General features: G+C 37.9%; 2 protein-coding genes across 5 annotated transcripts in view; one reads left to right on the plus strand and one right to left on the minus strand.

Annotated features, from left to right (window-relative positions):
• The first annotated feature begins 493 nt into the window (after positions 1-493).
• On the plus strand, positions 494-4,759 carry c3h14orf119 (linkage group 03 C14orf119 homolog). 2 transcript variants are annotated; one of them, NM_001303862.1, is given in 4 exon segments: positions 520-631; positions 3,450-3,881; positions 4,008-4,098; positions 4,101-4,540. In NM_001303862.1, coding segments are annotated over 3 exon segments (687 nt in total). In that variant the 5' UTR covers positions 520-631; the 3' UTR covers positions 4,265-4,540.
• si:ch211-14a17.10 (putative leucine-rich repeat-containing protein DDB_G0290503) overlaps positions 4,605-17,027 on the minus strand; it is a 28,531-nt gene continuing 16,108 nt past the window's right edge. For all 3 annotated transcript variants that reach the window (XM_020045541.3, XM_010889311.5, XM_010889301.5), the window contains 26 exons: positions 16,824-16,907; positions 16,563-16,631; positions 16,316-16,405; positions 16,156-16,245; positions 14,691-14,780; positions 14,159-14,248; positions 13,960-14,049; positions 13,459-13,521; positions 13,285-13,347; positions 13,131-13,187; positions 12,952-13,029; positions 12,784-12,870; positions 12,564-12,647; positions 9,798-9,866; positions 8,055-8,144; positions 7,843-7,932; positions 7,648-7,737; positions 7,447-7,536; positions 6,493-6,573; positions 6,295-6,357; positions 6,136-6,198; positions 5,927-6,052; positions 5,710-5,751; positions 5,512-5,553; positions 5,379-5,423; positions 4,605-5,263 (listed from right to left, as the gene is read on the minus strand). In XM_020045541.3, coding sequence (XP_019901100.2) covers positions 4,710-5,263; positions 5,379-5,423; positions 5,512-5,553; positions 5,710-5,751; positions 5,927-6,052; positions 6,136-6,198; positions 6,295-6,357; positions 6,493-6,573; positions 7,447-7,536; positions 7,648-7,737; positions 7,843-7,932; positions 8,055-8,144; positions 9,798-9,866; positions 12,564-12,647; positions 12,784-12,870; positions 12,952-13,029; positions 13,131-13,187; positions 13,285-13,347; positions 13,459-13,521; positions 13,960-14,049; positions 14,159-14,248; positions 14,691-14,780; positions 16,156-16,245; positions 16,316-16,405; positions 16,563-16,631; positions 16,824-16,907 — 2,480 coding nt within the window. In that variant the 3' untranslated portion in view covers positions 4,605-4,709. The remainder of the gene's footprint in view (positions 5,264-5,378; positions 5,424-5,511; positions 5,554-5,709; positions 5,752-5,926; positions 6,053-6,135; positions 6,199-6,294; positions 6,358-6,492; positions 6,574-7,446; positions 7,537-7,647; positions 7,738-7,842; positions 7,933-8,054; positions 8,145-9,797; positions 9,867-12,563; positions 12,648-12,783; positions 12,871-12,951; positions 13,030-13,130; positions 13,188-13,284; positions 13,348-13,458; positions 13,522-13,959; positions 14,050-14,158; positions 14,249-14,690; positions 14,781-16,155; positions 16,246-16,315; positions 16,406-16,562; positions 16,632-16,823; positions 16,908-17,027) is intronic.

The following is a 17,027-nucleotide window of genomic DNA, read 5'->3' on the forward strand; positions in this document are numbered from 1 at the left end:
CTCCCACTGTAAAATAAAAATCCCTTTGAAAAACAACAGCAATACGTGTGTGGGTCATCATGTTTTACATTAGGGTTCAGTTTGATAGTAAATTTATAATGTTTTTTTTCATGTATGGTAAGTAATTCATACATGAATGCAAGCCGGCTACATTTAAAAAACTCTTGAAGATGATTTAAAATTACTGTAGAATTAAAATAATACGGTAAAACAAAGCAAAGTGCAATTGCTTGCGGAGCCTAATAAATATTTTGAAATGTTTATACCCTTGTGTTGAACTTGTTAATATTTATTGTATTTATTGTATTATTTATAATGTATTATGTTATCTGCAAAATAAATTATGAGTAAAGTATTATTTTATAGTTTTCATCAATAAGAATGGGAAGGAAAGGGGATTAATTTGCTTTTTCACAGGTTTATAACGGTTTACAAGCAAACTCCGTTAAAAACAAAAAAATACAACTCTTGCGCATTGATTGCGCAAGTTTAACAGTAAAAATATTATCTGCGCAGTCTGTAGCGCAAATGCTGAAAGTGTTGTTGGTCGGTCGGTTTGAGTTGGATGTTTTTGTGTTGTTAAAATATGCTGCAAATAAGAATTATTTGACTGGTGGTGAAATGGTGCAAGGTGAGTAATTATGTGTTTTATTTATCTAAGCATTCATGTGGTTTCAAAGTCTTTCCGCCTTGTCAAAAATGTAACCAGTTCTCGGTGTTATAGCTAACGTTAACTAGCTTAGCTAGCTAAGTAACATTAGCCAGTGAATGTTAGCACACAAACAAGGAAGTGCATCACTGTCTCTTAAACTAGCTAGCCTGCCTTACTGTTACTAGGGATGTGGTAGAAGATCAAATTAAACACCAGTAACTAGAGGGATGGCCAAGTGGTAGTACTACTAACTGACGTTGTCCTGATTCTGTAACGTTAATTAGCTAAATATTACTTATTCTAGCTAGCAACGAATAGCTAGCTACCACCGAGGTGAACATTTTGTTTAACATTCGAGTCAACACCGACATTCACATTTGTATCTCCGTACAGGTTACCTTCCGTAGTTAGGGACCGGGGTAAAAGAGTGAAAAGCTTGCCGAACAATTATTATTATTATTAATGTTGTGATCCCAAAGCGCGGTAGACACTCCAACCCGCATGCCAAATAGTGTTCAACCCTTGTTTCTGTCGTAAATAACTTTTCGTTTATTTGTAATCGATGAATCAATTATATTCTACATTGAACAAAATTATAAACTTAACACTTTTGTTTTTGCCCCCATTTATCATGAGCTGAACTCAAAGATCTAAGACTTTCTCTAAGTACACAAAAGGCCTATTTCTCTCAAATATTGTTCACAAATCTGTCTAAGTCTGTGTTAGTTAGCACTTCTCTTTTGCCGAGATAATCCATCCACCTCACTGGTGTGGCATATCAAGATGCTGAATAGACAGCATGATTATTGCACAGGTGTGCCTTAGGCTGGCCACAATAAAAGGCCACTCTAAAATGTGCAGTTTCACTGTATTGGGGGGGTCCAAAAACCAGTCAGTATCTGGTGTGACCACCGTTGGCCTCATGCAGTGCAACACATCTCCTTCGCATAGAACTGATCAGGTTGTTGATTGTGGCCTGTGGAATGTTGGTCCACTTCTCTTTAATGGCTGTGCAAAGTTTCTGGATATTGGCAGGACCTGGAACACACGGTCGTATACGCCGATCCAGAGCATCCCAAACATGCTCAATGGGTGACATGTCCGGTGAGAATGCTGGCCATGCAAGAACTGGGATGTTTTCAGCTTCCAGGAATTGTTTGCAGATCCTTGTAACATGGGACAGTGCATCATCATGCTGCAACATTATGTGATGGTCGTGGATGAATGGCACAACAATGGGCCTCAGGATCTCGTCACGGTATCTCTGTGCATTCAAAATGCCATCAATAAAATGCACCTGTGTTCGTTGTCCATAACATACGCCTGCCCATACCATAACCCCACCGCCACCATGGGCCACTCGATCCACAACGTTGACATCAGCAAACGCTCACCCGCGCCACGCCATATGTGCCATCTGCCCTGTACAGTGAAAACCGGGATTCATCCGTGAAGAGAACACCTCTCCAAAGTGCCAGACGCCAAAGCATTTGCCCACTCAAGTCTGTTACGACAACGAACTGCAGTCAGGTCGAGACCCTGATGAGGAGGACGAGCATGCAGATTAGCTTCCCTGAGATGGTTTCTGACAGTTTGTGCAGAAAAACTTTGGTTATGCAAACTGATTGTTGCAGCAGCTGTACGGGTGGCTGGTCTCAAACGATCTTGGAGGTGAAGATGCTGGATGTGGAGGTCCTGGGCTGGTGTGGTTACATGTGGTCTGCGGTTGTGAGGCCGGTTGAATGTATTGCCAAATTCTTTGAAATGCCTTTGGAGACGGCTTATGGTAGAGAAATGAATATTCAATTCACGGGCAACAGCTCTGGTAGACATTCCACTCTAAAATGACATATGTGGCATTGTGCTGTGTGATGGAACTGCACATTTTAGAGTGGCCTTTTATTGTGGCCAGCCTAAGCCATATGTAGAGAAAGTCTTAGATCTTTGAGTTCAGCTCATGATAAATGGGGGCAAAAACAAATGTTGCGTTTATAATTTTGTTCAGTATAAAATCAGACTCCTCAAACTACATGAATATGTTTCAAATAATAGATTACCTACTTATACAACATTTATTTTGGTCAAAGAGGACATTTAATTAATAAAACCTAATTCTGTATATCTTCAATATCTTTTTCAGTAATGGCCATAGATATGTATGGGATGCATATTATTTTAATACCAACTGACCACCTTTGTTTCGTCATAAAACTATTAATTGATGTATTAATAATTATCGAATCCATTATATTCAATGTCCTTCTGTAAGTGTTCACTAATTTATTCTATAATGGTATTAAAAAAAATTATGAATATAATTTGAAGAGATGCTGGCCTACTTGTACAATCTTTGTTGTGGTAAAAAAATTATGATTTACTAATAGTCAGTGAGCCCTTTTATGTTTTAAGATATAAACGACAGAGTATTGATTATTCATAAATCAATAAAGCTTTCTTAACAAAACAAAGGTTGTACAAGTACAGTATATTATTATTTCTAATAATATGCATTCCGTTTATGGTGTCTATGGCTATTTTTAAGTTCTTAAATATTTTCTAATTATTCAAAAAATTCATTTTTTTGCCAAAATCAAAGGTTGTAGAATATTTAGCATACAGATATTTTTTTCCCCAATTCCAAAAGATGGAAACAAGCCTGCACAGAGGTATGAATGTGAATGTCTGTTGAATCTCAATTCTGAAACACATTTCACTGCGGTCTACTGTGTATGTCGGAAGTCCCACTTCCACATGAGGCATATATTTACTTGTATTTATTGTTCTGTTTTCCCCCAAGATGTCCTGGTTCTTCCATGTCAATCAAGACTCAAAACAGCAATGCCCTGGCATGGTGCCCTTGGCTGCAGATAGTCTGTCTAGCAGCACACACTATCCCCACACCAGGAGCAACACACTAGACACGACTGCTGGTCAAAGTTGGCTCTGTACACAGTCCAGTTCGCTGTCACCCAGCATGGCAGACTTTCCGCCAGCACCCCAATGTTTAGTGCCTCCTAGCTTGGAGAATCTGTCTTGTACCTCTCAGAACTTAGCAGCAGGCAGAGATCCCCTCCCTCTCTCCTATGTGACTCTTCAGGAGCAGCGTTGTGTATTGAGCTGGTTCCTGAGCTGGACCAGTGCCCAGCGGGAACAATTTCTGCAGGACCTGTTGGGGAAAGCTGTGCCAGGGAAAGTGTGTACCCTCCTTGAGTCGCTCAATACACTACAGGTACATCCAATCTTACGATCAATCGCAATTATGTAACGGTATGTCATCCTGTTTTCTAATGTAACAGTCATCTCAATCTCATAAGTACAGAAACCCTCATCACCATATTTTCTACTCTGATTGTAGGTGAAGGACAGCCCACCAAATATATTTGAGTGCCAACTGCGCCTCTGGACTCAATGGTTTGACTCGTGGAGTGAGGAGGAGAGGAACAGTTTTCTGCACATTCTAGAAGAGAGGGACCCAGTATTTGTAGCCCACTTCTACAAATGTGTAGCTGGGACTGCAGGCATGGACTGAGGGATAAGGAAGAAGGGGGTACAGAAAAGAGAAACAACACACGGGTGGTATTCTGGCATGGGGATAGGCCCACTGATGTATAGAAATTAGTAAACGTAATGGTGTGTAAGGATGCACATGTATGGAGACAGTGAAGAACGTTGGTTTTTTGGTCTGGCCAGGGCTGACATAGGTCTGTTGAAATATGTGAGCCTGTATAGTGTTCATACATATTCAGTGGTACAGGAGTAGACATGGATTGAATCTGGTGAACTTTTTTTTATTTTTTAAACAAACTGATGTATTAGCATGTTGGAATCTTTTCACTTCGGTTATCCTCTTAGGCAGTTTATACTATGCCAGAAATAAAATGTCATTTTATATATCAGGTGCTGTATTTTATTTGTTGAATGATTAAAAAAATGCGTTTGACATCGTATAATAGTGATACCACAGAAAAAAACTACAGTTTGAAAGATTATTCTTTTATGAAAATGAAAAGCAATGTGATTTTATACTGATATGAATATCATGTCAAATGCTGTATCTCTACTGTAACCATGACACTGAGCCCACAGAATTAAAGACAATTGGAACATCCTTCTTTTGCATATCCACACAGGCACTGACAAATGGATATAGTTTTTCTGTGAATGTATTGCCTGTGAATGTGTAGAGGAGAGACCTGGTGCCAGCATTGTAGAAAGAGATCTCTCCTGCAGGGTAGTCTAATAGTATTCCCAATTTCTGGGGGAGGACTGAGAGCTGAAGGTTAAATGGTTTTCCTATATAGGCCTGCAACGCACCTGTCCTAGACAACATCAGAGTCCAATAGCCACTTGCTGGTCTTAGTCTTAATAGGCCGTTTCTGTTAGCAGAAGCACTAGCTACTCCGATGTTGTAACAGGTCTGCCCAAGTACATCCACCTCCCAGTACGTTCTTCCTTTGTCGTACCCAATCTTTCCAAGAGCAGCAATAGCCAAGTCATATCGCTCTGGAGATCTGTCAACATTCCGTCGTGTTTGTGACACCAACATTTCTGTGCCATCATCGGAAAGGGTGACTTTCGGGTGGGCTGTGTTGGGGTCTAACCCCACTTTGACTGTGGGTAGGAAAGCAGAGAGGATTATATGTAGTAACTGTCTACTGCACAGAGCTGAAAATTCATACAGCATGCTTCATACAATGTTAGTATAGGAATAATATTCCCGACATACCTCTATGGAGAATTGTATCAGGATTTACTGTTGGAATTGGAGCAGCTAAGAGAAGAGAGTAACCCAAGCAAATTCATTAGTTAGTTCTTTTTTAAGCTTTTTCGAAGAAAACATTTCTGACAAAGAATCTTACCTGTTGGACCCGCTTTGATATTTTCAATTTCTTGTTGCAGATCTTTATGGTGTGAAAGGAGAGAGCAAAAAAAATGTAAGAAAGCAAATAAGACCATCCATGAAGATTATACGTAGTAATGACTGCTATTATTTATCCCTTTTCCACAAATGCTTTGTCAAATGATTTATTCTAAATGTAGAAATAATCATCTCATACCTGTCACAGTCTCCTGTAGGTTTGCCTTTTCCTTTTGCAAACCTTAATAGAATGAAATATGGGAGAAAGAAAAGACTTGAGACTAAACAAGACAACACCTGGATGTAATTGGTATTAATGAAGGCTATTAGTTAACCCTTGAATACGTTCACTGTTTATTGTTTTACATAATAATCACTTTCCTACTGATTGGAAACTGTAAATAAGGATATCTCACGGGCATTTTCCTCCTTGGTTCCTCTGAGAGTCAGCTTCAGGTCATTTGATTGGTCTTCCATCTGTTGCAATTGCTGCTGCAGTTTGTTCCGTTCCTCTTTGATTTTATTGTTTTCTTGCGTTCCCTCTGGGTGGTATATTTTGGTCAGTACACCACAAATAGTAAACCATACATAAAACCATTAACAATGTACATTAAGCACAGCTCACCTTTGCAGCTGGACTGGATGTCATCACAAACAGTTTTTGTTTCCTTCACAATTTTCTCCAGTTCTAAAACAAAATGCAGACTTCAGTTCAGAATATATGTATCTTTTGAACAAAAGCTTTGGAGATTAACATAAATTTTTTCAGGGACCTGTGTCATACCTTTATTTTTGGATTCCAGTCTTAAATTCTCCTTTGTCTTTGCTGTAAGCTTTGTATTCAGCTCTGGGGTGTGGGAAATAAAATGAATCATGAAGACTAGTGTATACTTTCCCCAAAGCCATTTATTGTTATTTATCACTAACATTAAATTATTCATGATAATACATTGTACTAGTAATGTAAATAAAATTGACAAACCAAATATTTTTTTTTCAGATGCATTTGATCCTTCTTCACGAATCTGTTTCATTTCTTCCTGGAGTTCAACAACCTTCAGAACTGAAAGAACCAAACAAAAAGGCAGTGTATCGTTCAACCCTGACATCATACTGTATACAGTATTTAACTTTTTAGACATGTTGAATACAGTTGTTCTCAAAAGTTTGCATACCCTTGGAGAATTGGTAATATATATAACATTTTTAAAGAAAAGTGAGCAGGCAAAACATTTCTTTTATTTCTTATGGGATTCATATTCATCTGTATAACAGAATGGTACAATCATAAAACACAACAAGGCAAAAAAACATTTATCAAATGACCACTGTTCAAAAGTCTGCATACCCATAGTTATTTATACTATGTATTGCCCCCTTTAGCATCAATGACAGTATGCAGTCTTTTGTAATAGTTGTCTGAGTCCCCAAATTCTTGCAGGTAGTATAGCTGCCCATTCCTCTTGGCAAAATGCCTCCAGGTCATGCAAACTCTTTGGTTTGAACCGCATGTTTGAGATCTCCCCAGAGCGGATTAATGATATTTAGGTCAGGAGACAGTGATGGCCACTCCAGAACCTTCTCCTTTTTCTGCTGTAACCACTATAGGGTCAACAGTGGGGGAAATTCACCTTTAATTGCCATTTTCCCCAGTGTGTGTCACCTTGTGTGTCTGTAACAAGGTCAAACATTCAAGGGTATGTCGACTTTTGATCAGGGCCATTTGGGTTATCTCTGTTATCATTGTGAGTTAAAAAGGAGCCAAACAACTATTTGATAATAAATGGCTTCATATGATCACCATCCTTATAATTTTAATTTTTTTTGCATGATCGGTCATATTTTCAAAATCAATGCCAGAATTTCACAATTTCTGCCAGGGTATGCAAACTTATGCAACTGTATACCACTATAATAACTACTCTTGTCAACATACCATTTTCTGCATTTTTGGCATCTGCAACCTTCAGTTCTGTAGTTTTGTCTTCAAGCTCTTTATGCTTCTGCTCCAGTAAACCTTCTAGCTCTGAAGAGGAAATACATAGCTGATTAATTGTACTATTTTGATTAGATTGCTCCCCATTCTTTGCATATTTATTTGCATCAACCTAAACAGACATTCAACTGCACAACTTACCTTCAATCCTGGCCTTATTTGCCTCCTTGAGCTCTGATAATTCTTTTTCTAAGTTATTTAGGTTGTCACGAAGGGTAATGATTTCTGCAGCTGAAAAAACACAGCTCTCCAGATTAAGCATTGATAAAATAATGTCAGCTTCCAAAAAAATATCCTAGGCTCTAGATAATCATCTGGTAACATTTGACAACTTACATAGTTTTGAAATTGCAATGGCAGTTTTTTTCAGCTGCCTTTTCTTTTCATTTAGCTGGTCTCGTGTCTGCTCCAGTTGATTCTCCAGCTCTACCAGACAAATATTATTTCAAATGTTCTCTTTCCAATTTCTATTATACTCTTAATATTATCGTAAGAAACTCGAGTGTTAATTTGAGAGTAGTATTAAGGATAAGAATAATGACACTCACCTGCAATCTTTGCCTCAAATGTCTGATTGAACTTTAATGTTTGCTTCTGCAATCTTGCTACTTGATTTTGGAGTGCAATAATCTGCAAAACTAGATAAACAGGGAGATGCAAGATGTCACGCCAGTCTCCATTTACTACCTCATGAATTCTCCCAAGTGGAATATTCAGTAACAGTAAATATTAAGTAGTAATTAAATGTTAAAAACGATTCTAATTGCATAATGTTAGTAATTACAATTAAAATAATTGTACTGATACTACTGCAAGTATCTTGGCAGAGGGGCAGTAAAAAATTCAGATTCACAACATGTATTCATTATTATACTGTGTTAAGCTAAATGTAAAATTGCAGTCTTTAATTACAGGGTTGTAACAACGAATGCGTTTTTTTTTTTTTACACAAATGTTCAATTTTCCTAATAACATCAGAATGCTCCCTAAACCAAGGCATATGTATAAGCCAACTGAAAACCTATCACCTAATTCTGCTAATAAAAGGCTATGGATTCTGATGTTGAAGGCTCAGGTCAAGTTTTTGATTAAGGTATGGTAGCTTATCCGTAGTAGGAAAAACATAGGGGTTTACATGTACTCTGTTCTACTAATGTGTTTATCTTTCCATTAAGTTGATGCTTCTGGGAGGGGCTATTGTATGTACTGTATACAGTGGGGAGAACAAGTCTTTGATACACTGCCGATTTTGCAGGTTTTCCCACTTACAAAGCATGTAGAGGTCTGACATTTTTATGATAGGTACACTTCAACTGTGAGAGACGGAATCTAAAACAAAAATCCAGAAAATCCCATTGTATGATTTTTAAATAATTAATTTGCATTTATTGCATGACATAAGTATTTGATCACCTACCAACCAGTAAGAATTCCGGCTCTCACAGACCTGTTAGTTTCTCCTGTTCTCCACTCATTACCTGTATTAACTGCACCTGTTTGAACTTGTTACCTGTATAAAAGACACCTGACCACACACTCACAACATTATCCCTGTTTTCCCCAGAACACTTGAGCATGACCAACACTTGTTATTCAGCTACGAATGATTTCCTGGAGCCAAACCAATCATGCTTCAAGACTGGTTACTCAATTGAGACTCCTTTACTCTGTAAAAAAAAAAAAGGCTCACCATCTCAAGCGCCACCTCAGCAACATTGTGTGCTAATTACTTAAATGTAAAAGGTAGCTAGCAAACGTTTGCTAATAGCAAACAGCAATTTCAATAATCTATTTTGTGTAAAAAAAAGAAGAGAAGGTTTTAGGCTGTTTTAAGTGTTCGATAAAATGTTAGTCAACTTCTGTATAGGCATAGTTCTACGGCCACCTCCCGTCATACAAATTATTTTGATTCTTTGAGAAGAAACAGACTACTGAAACACCTAAACGTTTTTGAAATGTGTAGAAACAAGAATCTGTTGTTACATCTGGAACTGACTAGAATTACCATCACTTGTATGTTCTAGATTAGTTAGAGCACTGGTTCTCAAACTATGGTACGCTGTGTGCCCTTTAGTGGATATATATTCAGTAAAATATTTCCTGAAGTGGTACGTGGTGTAAAATGTTTGAGAACCACTGAGTTAGAGCAATTAACTATTAAGTGTTTTACAGTGTAATTGCACTGTAATAAGGAGCCCTTAAAATTAAGTGTTACAAAATCTAATTATTATGATTTTAATTAAAATCACGATAGCAGCCAACCCTGAAATAATTAAGCTGTTCAAACTCACTAGTTTTACAGTTCCCATTGTTCTTGTCCTGCACCGTGGCAACCAATTCTTCCAATTCTTTCTCAAGCTCTGTGGACAAGACAAATAGATTAACCTAATGATACAAGCAGAAAACAATATGTTGCCATCATAGAATCAATCTACCAGTTAAAGTCCCTTTTAGGAAATGTAATAACTATTGATATTGGCCCTATGTTCTGAACACAGTGGATAATATTTTAAGAATGTTCACTCACTAAGTGTTATTTTCCAATTCTTGTGCCAAGCCTGGTAATTTACCTATGCATTGAGGTGAGAGGTAGGTAGGTAGGTGGGAGTGGTAGGTCCTTACATATGTTTGCCAATGTACTTATTTCCATGATATTCAATGTCATTACACATATGATATTCAAGATCAATCAAAACCTGGTCTGAGCATAGCACATTTGCTCTGGGATACCTGAAGGCATTTGATTGGTCTTTTGTGAAATGTTATTTTGAAATGAGTATTAAATAGCATTGCAGCATAACAGTCTTACATTTAACTTCACCAAACGTGCATATACCTGGTATGTGTAACATCTGTGAAGCCAACTGTCCTAAAACCTTAGTCCTAAAACCTAACCTCATAGTCACTGTATCATTTAAATTCCAAAGTCCTTGAATACAAAACATTTGTCACTGTCCAAAAGTGTATTTCTGAGAATTATTCTTGTCACAATATGCAAAAGTATAACCTGTAATGCTTGAAAATTAACAACATGCCTCCAGAAAAGCAGAGGTGTAAAGCCAAGGCCACGCAGTACAACACTACAACTAGAGTTCTCATCCAGGTTGTGGCATTCTGACAGTGGCCTTGGTTCTGTCAGATTACAGTGCAAATTTGCTCAGCCTTGTCCAGAATTCTCAGGGTAGATGAGTGTAAAATATTAGGCTTTCCAAATGGATTTGATTGTATAATATAATTGTACCATCATCAAAAGTATGATCATGTTTGTTTTAGTCCTTTACAGCTCTCCTACAATGATGTACTTTGCTAGGGGTCAGTAGCCCTACTAAGTGTTTGTTGTGTGTGTAAATATTGTGGTATTAACTATCAGTGATTAGTGAGTCTGTATTTTGTGATGAAGCTGACTAAGCACATTGTTTGCGCTACAGGGTAAATTCTTGCTGTTATGCTTTGGATTGCTGGCATAAATATATATTGAATTCAGCATCTTAGCACCATTCTCTGATATTTAGCACATCATAGTGTGAAATACACATACAAATATTCTAAATGTTGGCTAACTTTGCTGGGGACAATGAGAACATTTACAAACCTTACCCATTTGCTCTGTCCAGTTAGGAAGCATAAGCAATTGTCAATCAATGTCACCTGGTACAAATGAAAGTGACAAGTGCACTGGAGAGCAAACAGCAAGACAACCCCCAAAAAGGGAATGGTTTTGCAGGTGGTTGCTACAGACAATTGCTCTCTCCTTATCCTTCCTGACTGATGCTTCTCTAGTTTCATGTATTGCTAGTGTCCTATTACGGGCCATTACATGAGGAGCACCGGACAGGGCCGTAGAAGGGCATCAACCCAGCAGCAGGACCGGAATCTGCTCCTTTGTGCAAGGAGGAAGAGGAGGAGCACTGCCAGAGCCTTACAAAATGACATCCAGTGGGCTACTGGTGTGCATGTTTCGGATCAAACTGTCAGAAACAGACTCAATGAGGGTGGCATGAGGGCCTGATGTCCTCTAGTGGGACCTGTGCTCACAGCCCAGCAACATGCAGCTCGATAGGCATTCGCCAGAGAACACCAGAAATTGCAAGTCTGCCACTGGTGCCCCGTTCTCTTCACAGAAGAGAATAGGTTCACACTGAGCACAGATGTGAAAGAGTCTGGAGACACCATGTTGAACGTTATGCTGCCTGCAACATCATCCAGCATGGGTTTGGTAGTGGGTCAGTGATGGTCTGGGGAGCCATATCCTTGGAGAGTCACACAGACCTCCACAAGTTAGCCAACGGTACCCTGACTGCTGTTAGGTACCAGGATGAAATCCTCAGACCCATCGTCAGACCTTATGATGGTGCAGTGAGCCCTGGCTTCCTCCTGGTGCAGGAAATTGCCCGGCCTCATGTGGCCAGAGTGTGTAGGCAGTTCCTGGATGACAAAGGCACTGATGCTATTGACTGGCCCTTCACATTCCCCAGACCTGAATCCAATTGAGAACCTCTGGGACATTATGTATTGGTGCAACCGATGCTGCCAAGTGGCGTCACAGACTGTCCAGGAGCACTCTGATGCCCTGATCCAGGTCTGGGAGGAGATCCCCCAGAACACCATCCGCCATCTCATCAGGAGCATGCCCAGACATTGCCGGGTGTGTATAGAGGCACGTGGGGGCCAGACACACTACTGAGTTACATTATGAGTTGCCGTGATGAAATTCACGCAAGTTGGAACAGCCTGATTTTCTGTGTCTGTCAGATTCGGTGTGAGTTTGAATCCAGCCTTCAATCGGTTGGTGAGTTTGGTTTCCATTGACTGTTGGTATGTCATTCTGTTCTCAACGAATGACACAATGTACAGTAAAGATTTTAATCGTTAATATATTTCCTTCATCGAGCCCCCCGATGTGTGATTTAAGGGTTCCTTTCATTTTATTAATTATATATTATTTTATTCAACTGTTTATAGATTGTTTTTTGTGGCAACACAAAAGTCAATTCAGCGAGGCACAGATCCATAGGGCTGGTACGACCTGGGGCTACTACCAGCACAAATATACTCACCAGCAATCCGGTTAAAGGTAGTCTCATTGGTAACTCCTTTCTCCAGCTTGTAGATAATATCCTGTATTGCAATGATCTTTAAAACTGCAACAAACAAACTGCTTAAAGATTTTGAGAAATACAACATTTAGAGAAATATTGAGTTGGCTTGACCTATACTGTAAACGCTGACTGTTCAACTGAAAACAAATTATAATGGGAAAGGCTGAATAAAACTCACTTTTCTTTGGTTCAGGGACATTCTTCTCCAGTTCTTCTGTTTTCATTTTTAATAGTTTGATCTTCTCAGCTAGTGCAACCTGAAGGTCTGAAAGATAAGGAGGAATCCAATGACTTGTTTATCATTTAAAATTAAACATTATTTGCTATGAATAATAACAATACTCACTACTGGTGTCGTCTGCAGAAGATTCAATTTTGTTATTTAGATCCAATACCTCGTTTTTCAGGCTCCACACTTGAAGTACTGACAGAACACATTGAAATAAGCTTAATCATGTTTTTTATATGAAAAAGACCCTCAGCATCTTTGAGCGCTGAAATTAATATTTTTTGCATTCCACTCACAGAGTTTGTCTTTTTCACCAGTTTTATTAAGTAAAGCAGCTTGCTCTGTCTGGAGATCTATAAGATAAAAATACAAAACAGATGTTGAATAGGTTCCATTGAATAGGGTTTAATGCATTTGATAATCAGAAAAAGAAAGAGAGAGAAGACTTACTAGTTAATCTTTCCTTAATTACTGAGCAATTTCCCTCTTTATCGGCAAGTTCATTCTTCAGAACTAGTTTGAGAAAAAAAGATTGTATTATGATTCAAGCAGCCCTACTCACAAAATATAGTTCCACAAGTTGTTAAACCAGATTAAGATCAGAAGAACATGATGTTGTCTTACGTTTGTTCTGGACCAGACATCTAGCACTCTCTTCCTTTTTAGCCATTAGTTGTTCCTTGAGACCTGCAAAGTACATGTTAGCATATTCCTACAGATATTCATCTTTATTTCCTCTTATTTTCATTGCAGAATGTTCCTGTCATCAGAAAATGCAAATTGTAATATTCTAAAGGTTTAAATGGGTTTCTAATATTTCGTATTTACATTTTAAAATGTAAGAATTAATTTGCCTCAACCAAAAATGTATTAGCTCTAACAACAAACATATATTAATTATAATCCACAAAATAATCCTTATTTCCCATTGCTGCTTTTCTATTTCACTCACTGGATCTTTTTCAGAGGTAATATCATTGGTCAAAAGACCAATTAAGGACCTTCAGAATACATCATGACTAAAGACAGAACAATTTCCCCTAAAACCCATCTATTTTCAACACAAATCAACATGTGATTTTTGATGATTATGTATCAGTGGAACATGAAACAAAATAAACAAACCAGCGATATCTGCTTCAGCTTTATCCTTTGCTTGTGATTCTTCTGTACGTAACTCTTTCATTTGTTGTTGGACTTCAATGATTGTCAAAACTGAAGGGACAAAAAAAAATAAACACTGTTCAATACTGACATCAAATTACTGTATTTGACTATTCAGAAGATTATAAATACTGAATAACATCTGCACTTGCCAACTTACTCTGTTCTGCATTTTTGTCATTCACAAGCCTCAGTTCTGTAGTTTTGTCTTCAAGCTTCTTGGACTTCTGCTCCATGAGATTCTGTAGCTCTAAAGAAGAAATAACAATTATTAAATATATTGTTCATTATTTATATTTTCTCCTTGTTTTACTTCCTGTGAAGAAGGTCGACCCTTTTAGGCAGGTAAATTGGCTGTTTGAGAATCGGCCAATCAGGAGCGCCACTGCGCTCTGCCTTTCGCTGAGCAAGGTAGTTTTAAGTTCAGGTTCGCATTTATATAGCCTTCATTTACTGATTTATGTCTGTATCTCTGTTTTAGAACCACACACCAATACCCGCTGAAACATTTAGTCTAAATAAATAATCTAAAAGGAAAATCATGTCTGCATTCTGATCGATGCCCCCTTGATGGCCACAACCTTTTAAAGACCAGCTAAAATATACAGTCCTTCCCAGTCACCAAAACACTCCCACTTTCATGTTTATTATTCATGTTAAATAATCCAGCAATACAATGAAGCACAACTTACCTTCAATCCTGTCAGTACTCTTCTGTTTGAAATCTGATAATGTTATTTGTAAGTTTGTCAATTTGTTACGAAGATCCATAATGACCGAATCTGAAAAATAAAACCACAGCACTCTGATAAATCATTCCACAGCAAATGTTGGCACAACCTACATTTTCTATACACAGGACTGTGCAAAATTCCAGGCAACATGAAAAAGATTTAAGTGAAACATTAGTACAGTGGAACTAATAAAAACCTATTTTACAAAAGAAAAAGGCAATTGCCTGGTAAGAACCCAGTCATCCACCTAATCCACTGCCACACTGTAAAAACACAACTCTATCCGCCCCACTTTACAATAAGGACAACATAACAAACAATCATCAATATATTAATTTACATTAATGAACAATTTGATAAACGCATAGTTGTTACTTTCTGATAATGGATGAATAGATTTAATCATTCTGTATACCAATGCAATCAGACATTCTTTGAATTGAACTCAAACTGATTTTCTAATATAATTATCATAATTTGAGGTTATACAATTGATTAGTGATGGCATTATAGTAAAGAGATCAAAACATGATGCCCTAAATTTTAGATCAGTTTACTCTATAGTACTTTTTAGATCACTTTGCTATTGTAGCTTTAAAGAAAGGAATTACCAGGGGGATAAGCAATGACAAGAAAGTCAGATGAGGTTGGTTGCAGTTGTACCCATTGAAGGCAGTATAACAGTTTTTTGCTGATTATCCCTAAATAATTTTCCTTTATAAGTAGGATAATGCTTAAGAGCATTACTGCTTCAGAAAACCTATTACTCATTCTATTACAGGTTGTTATATCCTCTAAAGATAGTGAAAGGTTCAGATATCTCAGGACCCTTTTGATTAGGCTACCTAGCTAGTGAGAAATAGAATGGTGGACACTACTTTGGCATTCATTACTAGTTCCATGCGCCATCATACTGCGGATAGCAGTCCTGCAGCAAGCAGAAAACATTGCAGCATTCACACTGGCATGTTGTTATGCATTCAAGGTACAACATCCAGATGCTGACCAATTCAAAGACATATCACTCACCCATCGAAATAAACACAGTGATATATAAAACCTGGAAATACTGGTCATCATTTATTTAGTTTGTTGCCAACTAGACAGTATGCCTTACTACTGTGGTTAGCTGGCTAGTCAGCTTAGTTTTTGGGTACAAAAACTAAGTATTGGGTAAGAGTATGATTTCACTTTCACATGAGCTGTATCCTTCTCAGTCTCGACCATATCTGGAGGGCGTTAGGAGCTCCATCCATGCATTTGATTGGGTCGACATGTTGTAAGGTATATTGATATAAACTGGTCTCCACCACATTTAAACGTTCCTGTTAATTAATTTAACCAGGCTTAGAGTAGGTTGGCCTGGTCTAGGAGGCTGATGAATGGGTAGACTTAAAATATGGGGGTTTCATATTGAACTTACTGAGTTGTGGAATTATATTGACAGTTGATTTCAGCGCTTGTGTCTTTTCATTCAGCTGCTGTCTGGTCTTCTCCAGTTGATTCTCTAGATCTATGATACATGAATTACATAATTAAAATGCTATCCTTCACAATGTACTGTGTAAATTGCAAACACTCACCAGTTATCTTGGCCACAGATGTCTGATTGAACTCAAATCTTTGCCTCTGTAATCTTGTTACTTGATTTTGAAGTGCAATGATCTGCAGAACTAAAGGAGCAGGGGGATGCAAGATGTCACACCTGATACCACACCTGATACCACACCTGATACCACACCTGATACCACACCTGATAATTTCCAAATTATCTGGATTTTAAGTAGAATATTCAAAGCGTGACAGCAGCTTCAGGCTTTTAAAACTCACTCAGTTTACTGTTGGTATTTTCCTTGTCCTGGACCATGCCAATCAATGTATCTAGCTCTGTTTGAAGTCCTGTGAAGACGAAAAAAAAAAAAAACTTTAATGGGATTTGAAAATTCCAAAATCCACTGCCTTGTCAAGTTTCCATCTTGTCAAAATACCATTGAAAGACAATCATTCAGAGAAACATACAGTAAGGAGTGTAACTGGATGTCTATGCTGAGCACACATTAATTCCTATGTCCTTCTGAACATTTTACTCACCATCAATCTGGTTAAATGTATTCTCATTTGTAACTCCTTTCTGCAGGTTGAAGATCTCCTTATATATTTCAATGATCCTTAGGACTGAAAATAAAACAAACAGCATGCATATGGAATATAATGTACAGAGAAACATTGATTAGCTTAGACCTTAACTGTTCAACTGAAAACAATATAAGGCTAAATAAAACTAACTAAGGATAA

This window comes from Esox lucius, chromosome 3, assembly GCF_011004845.1.
Source record: "Esox lucius isolate fEsoLuc1 chromosome 3, fEsoLuc1.pri, whole genome shotgun sequence".
Lineage (NCBI taxonomy): Eukaryota > Metazoa > Chordata > Actinopteri > Esociformes > Esocidae > Esox > Esox lucius.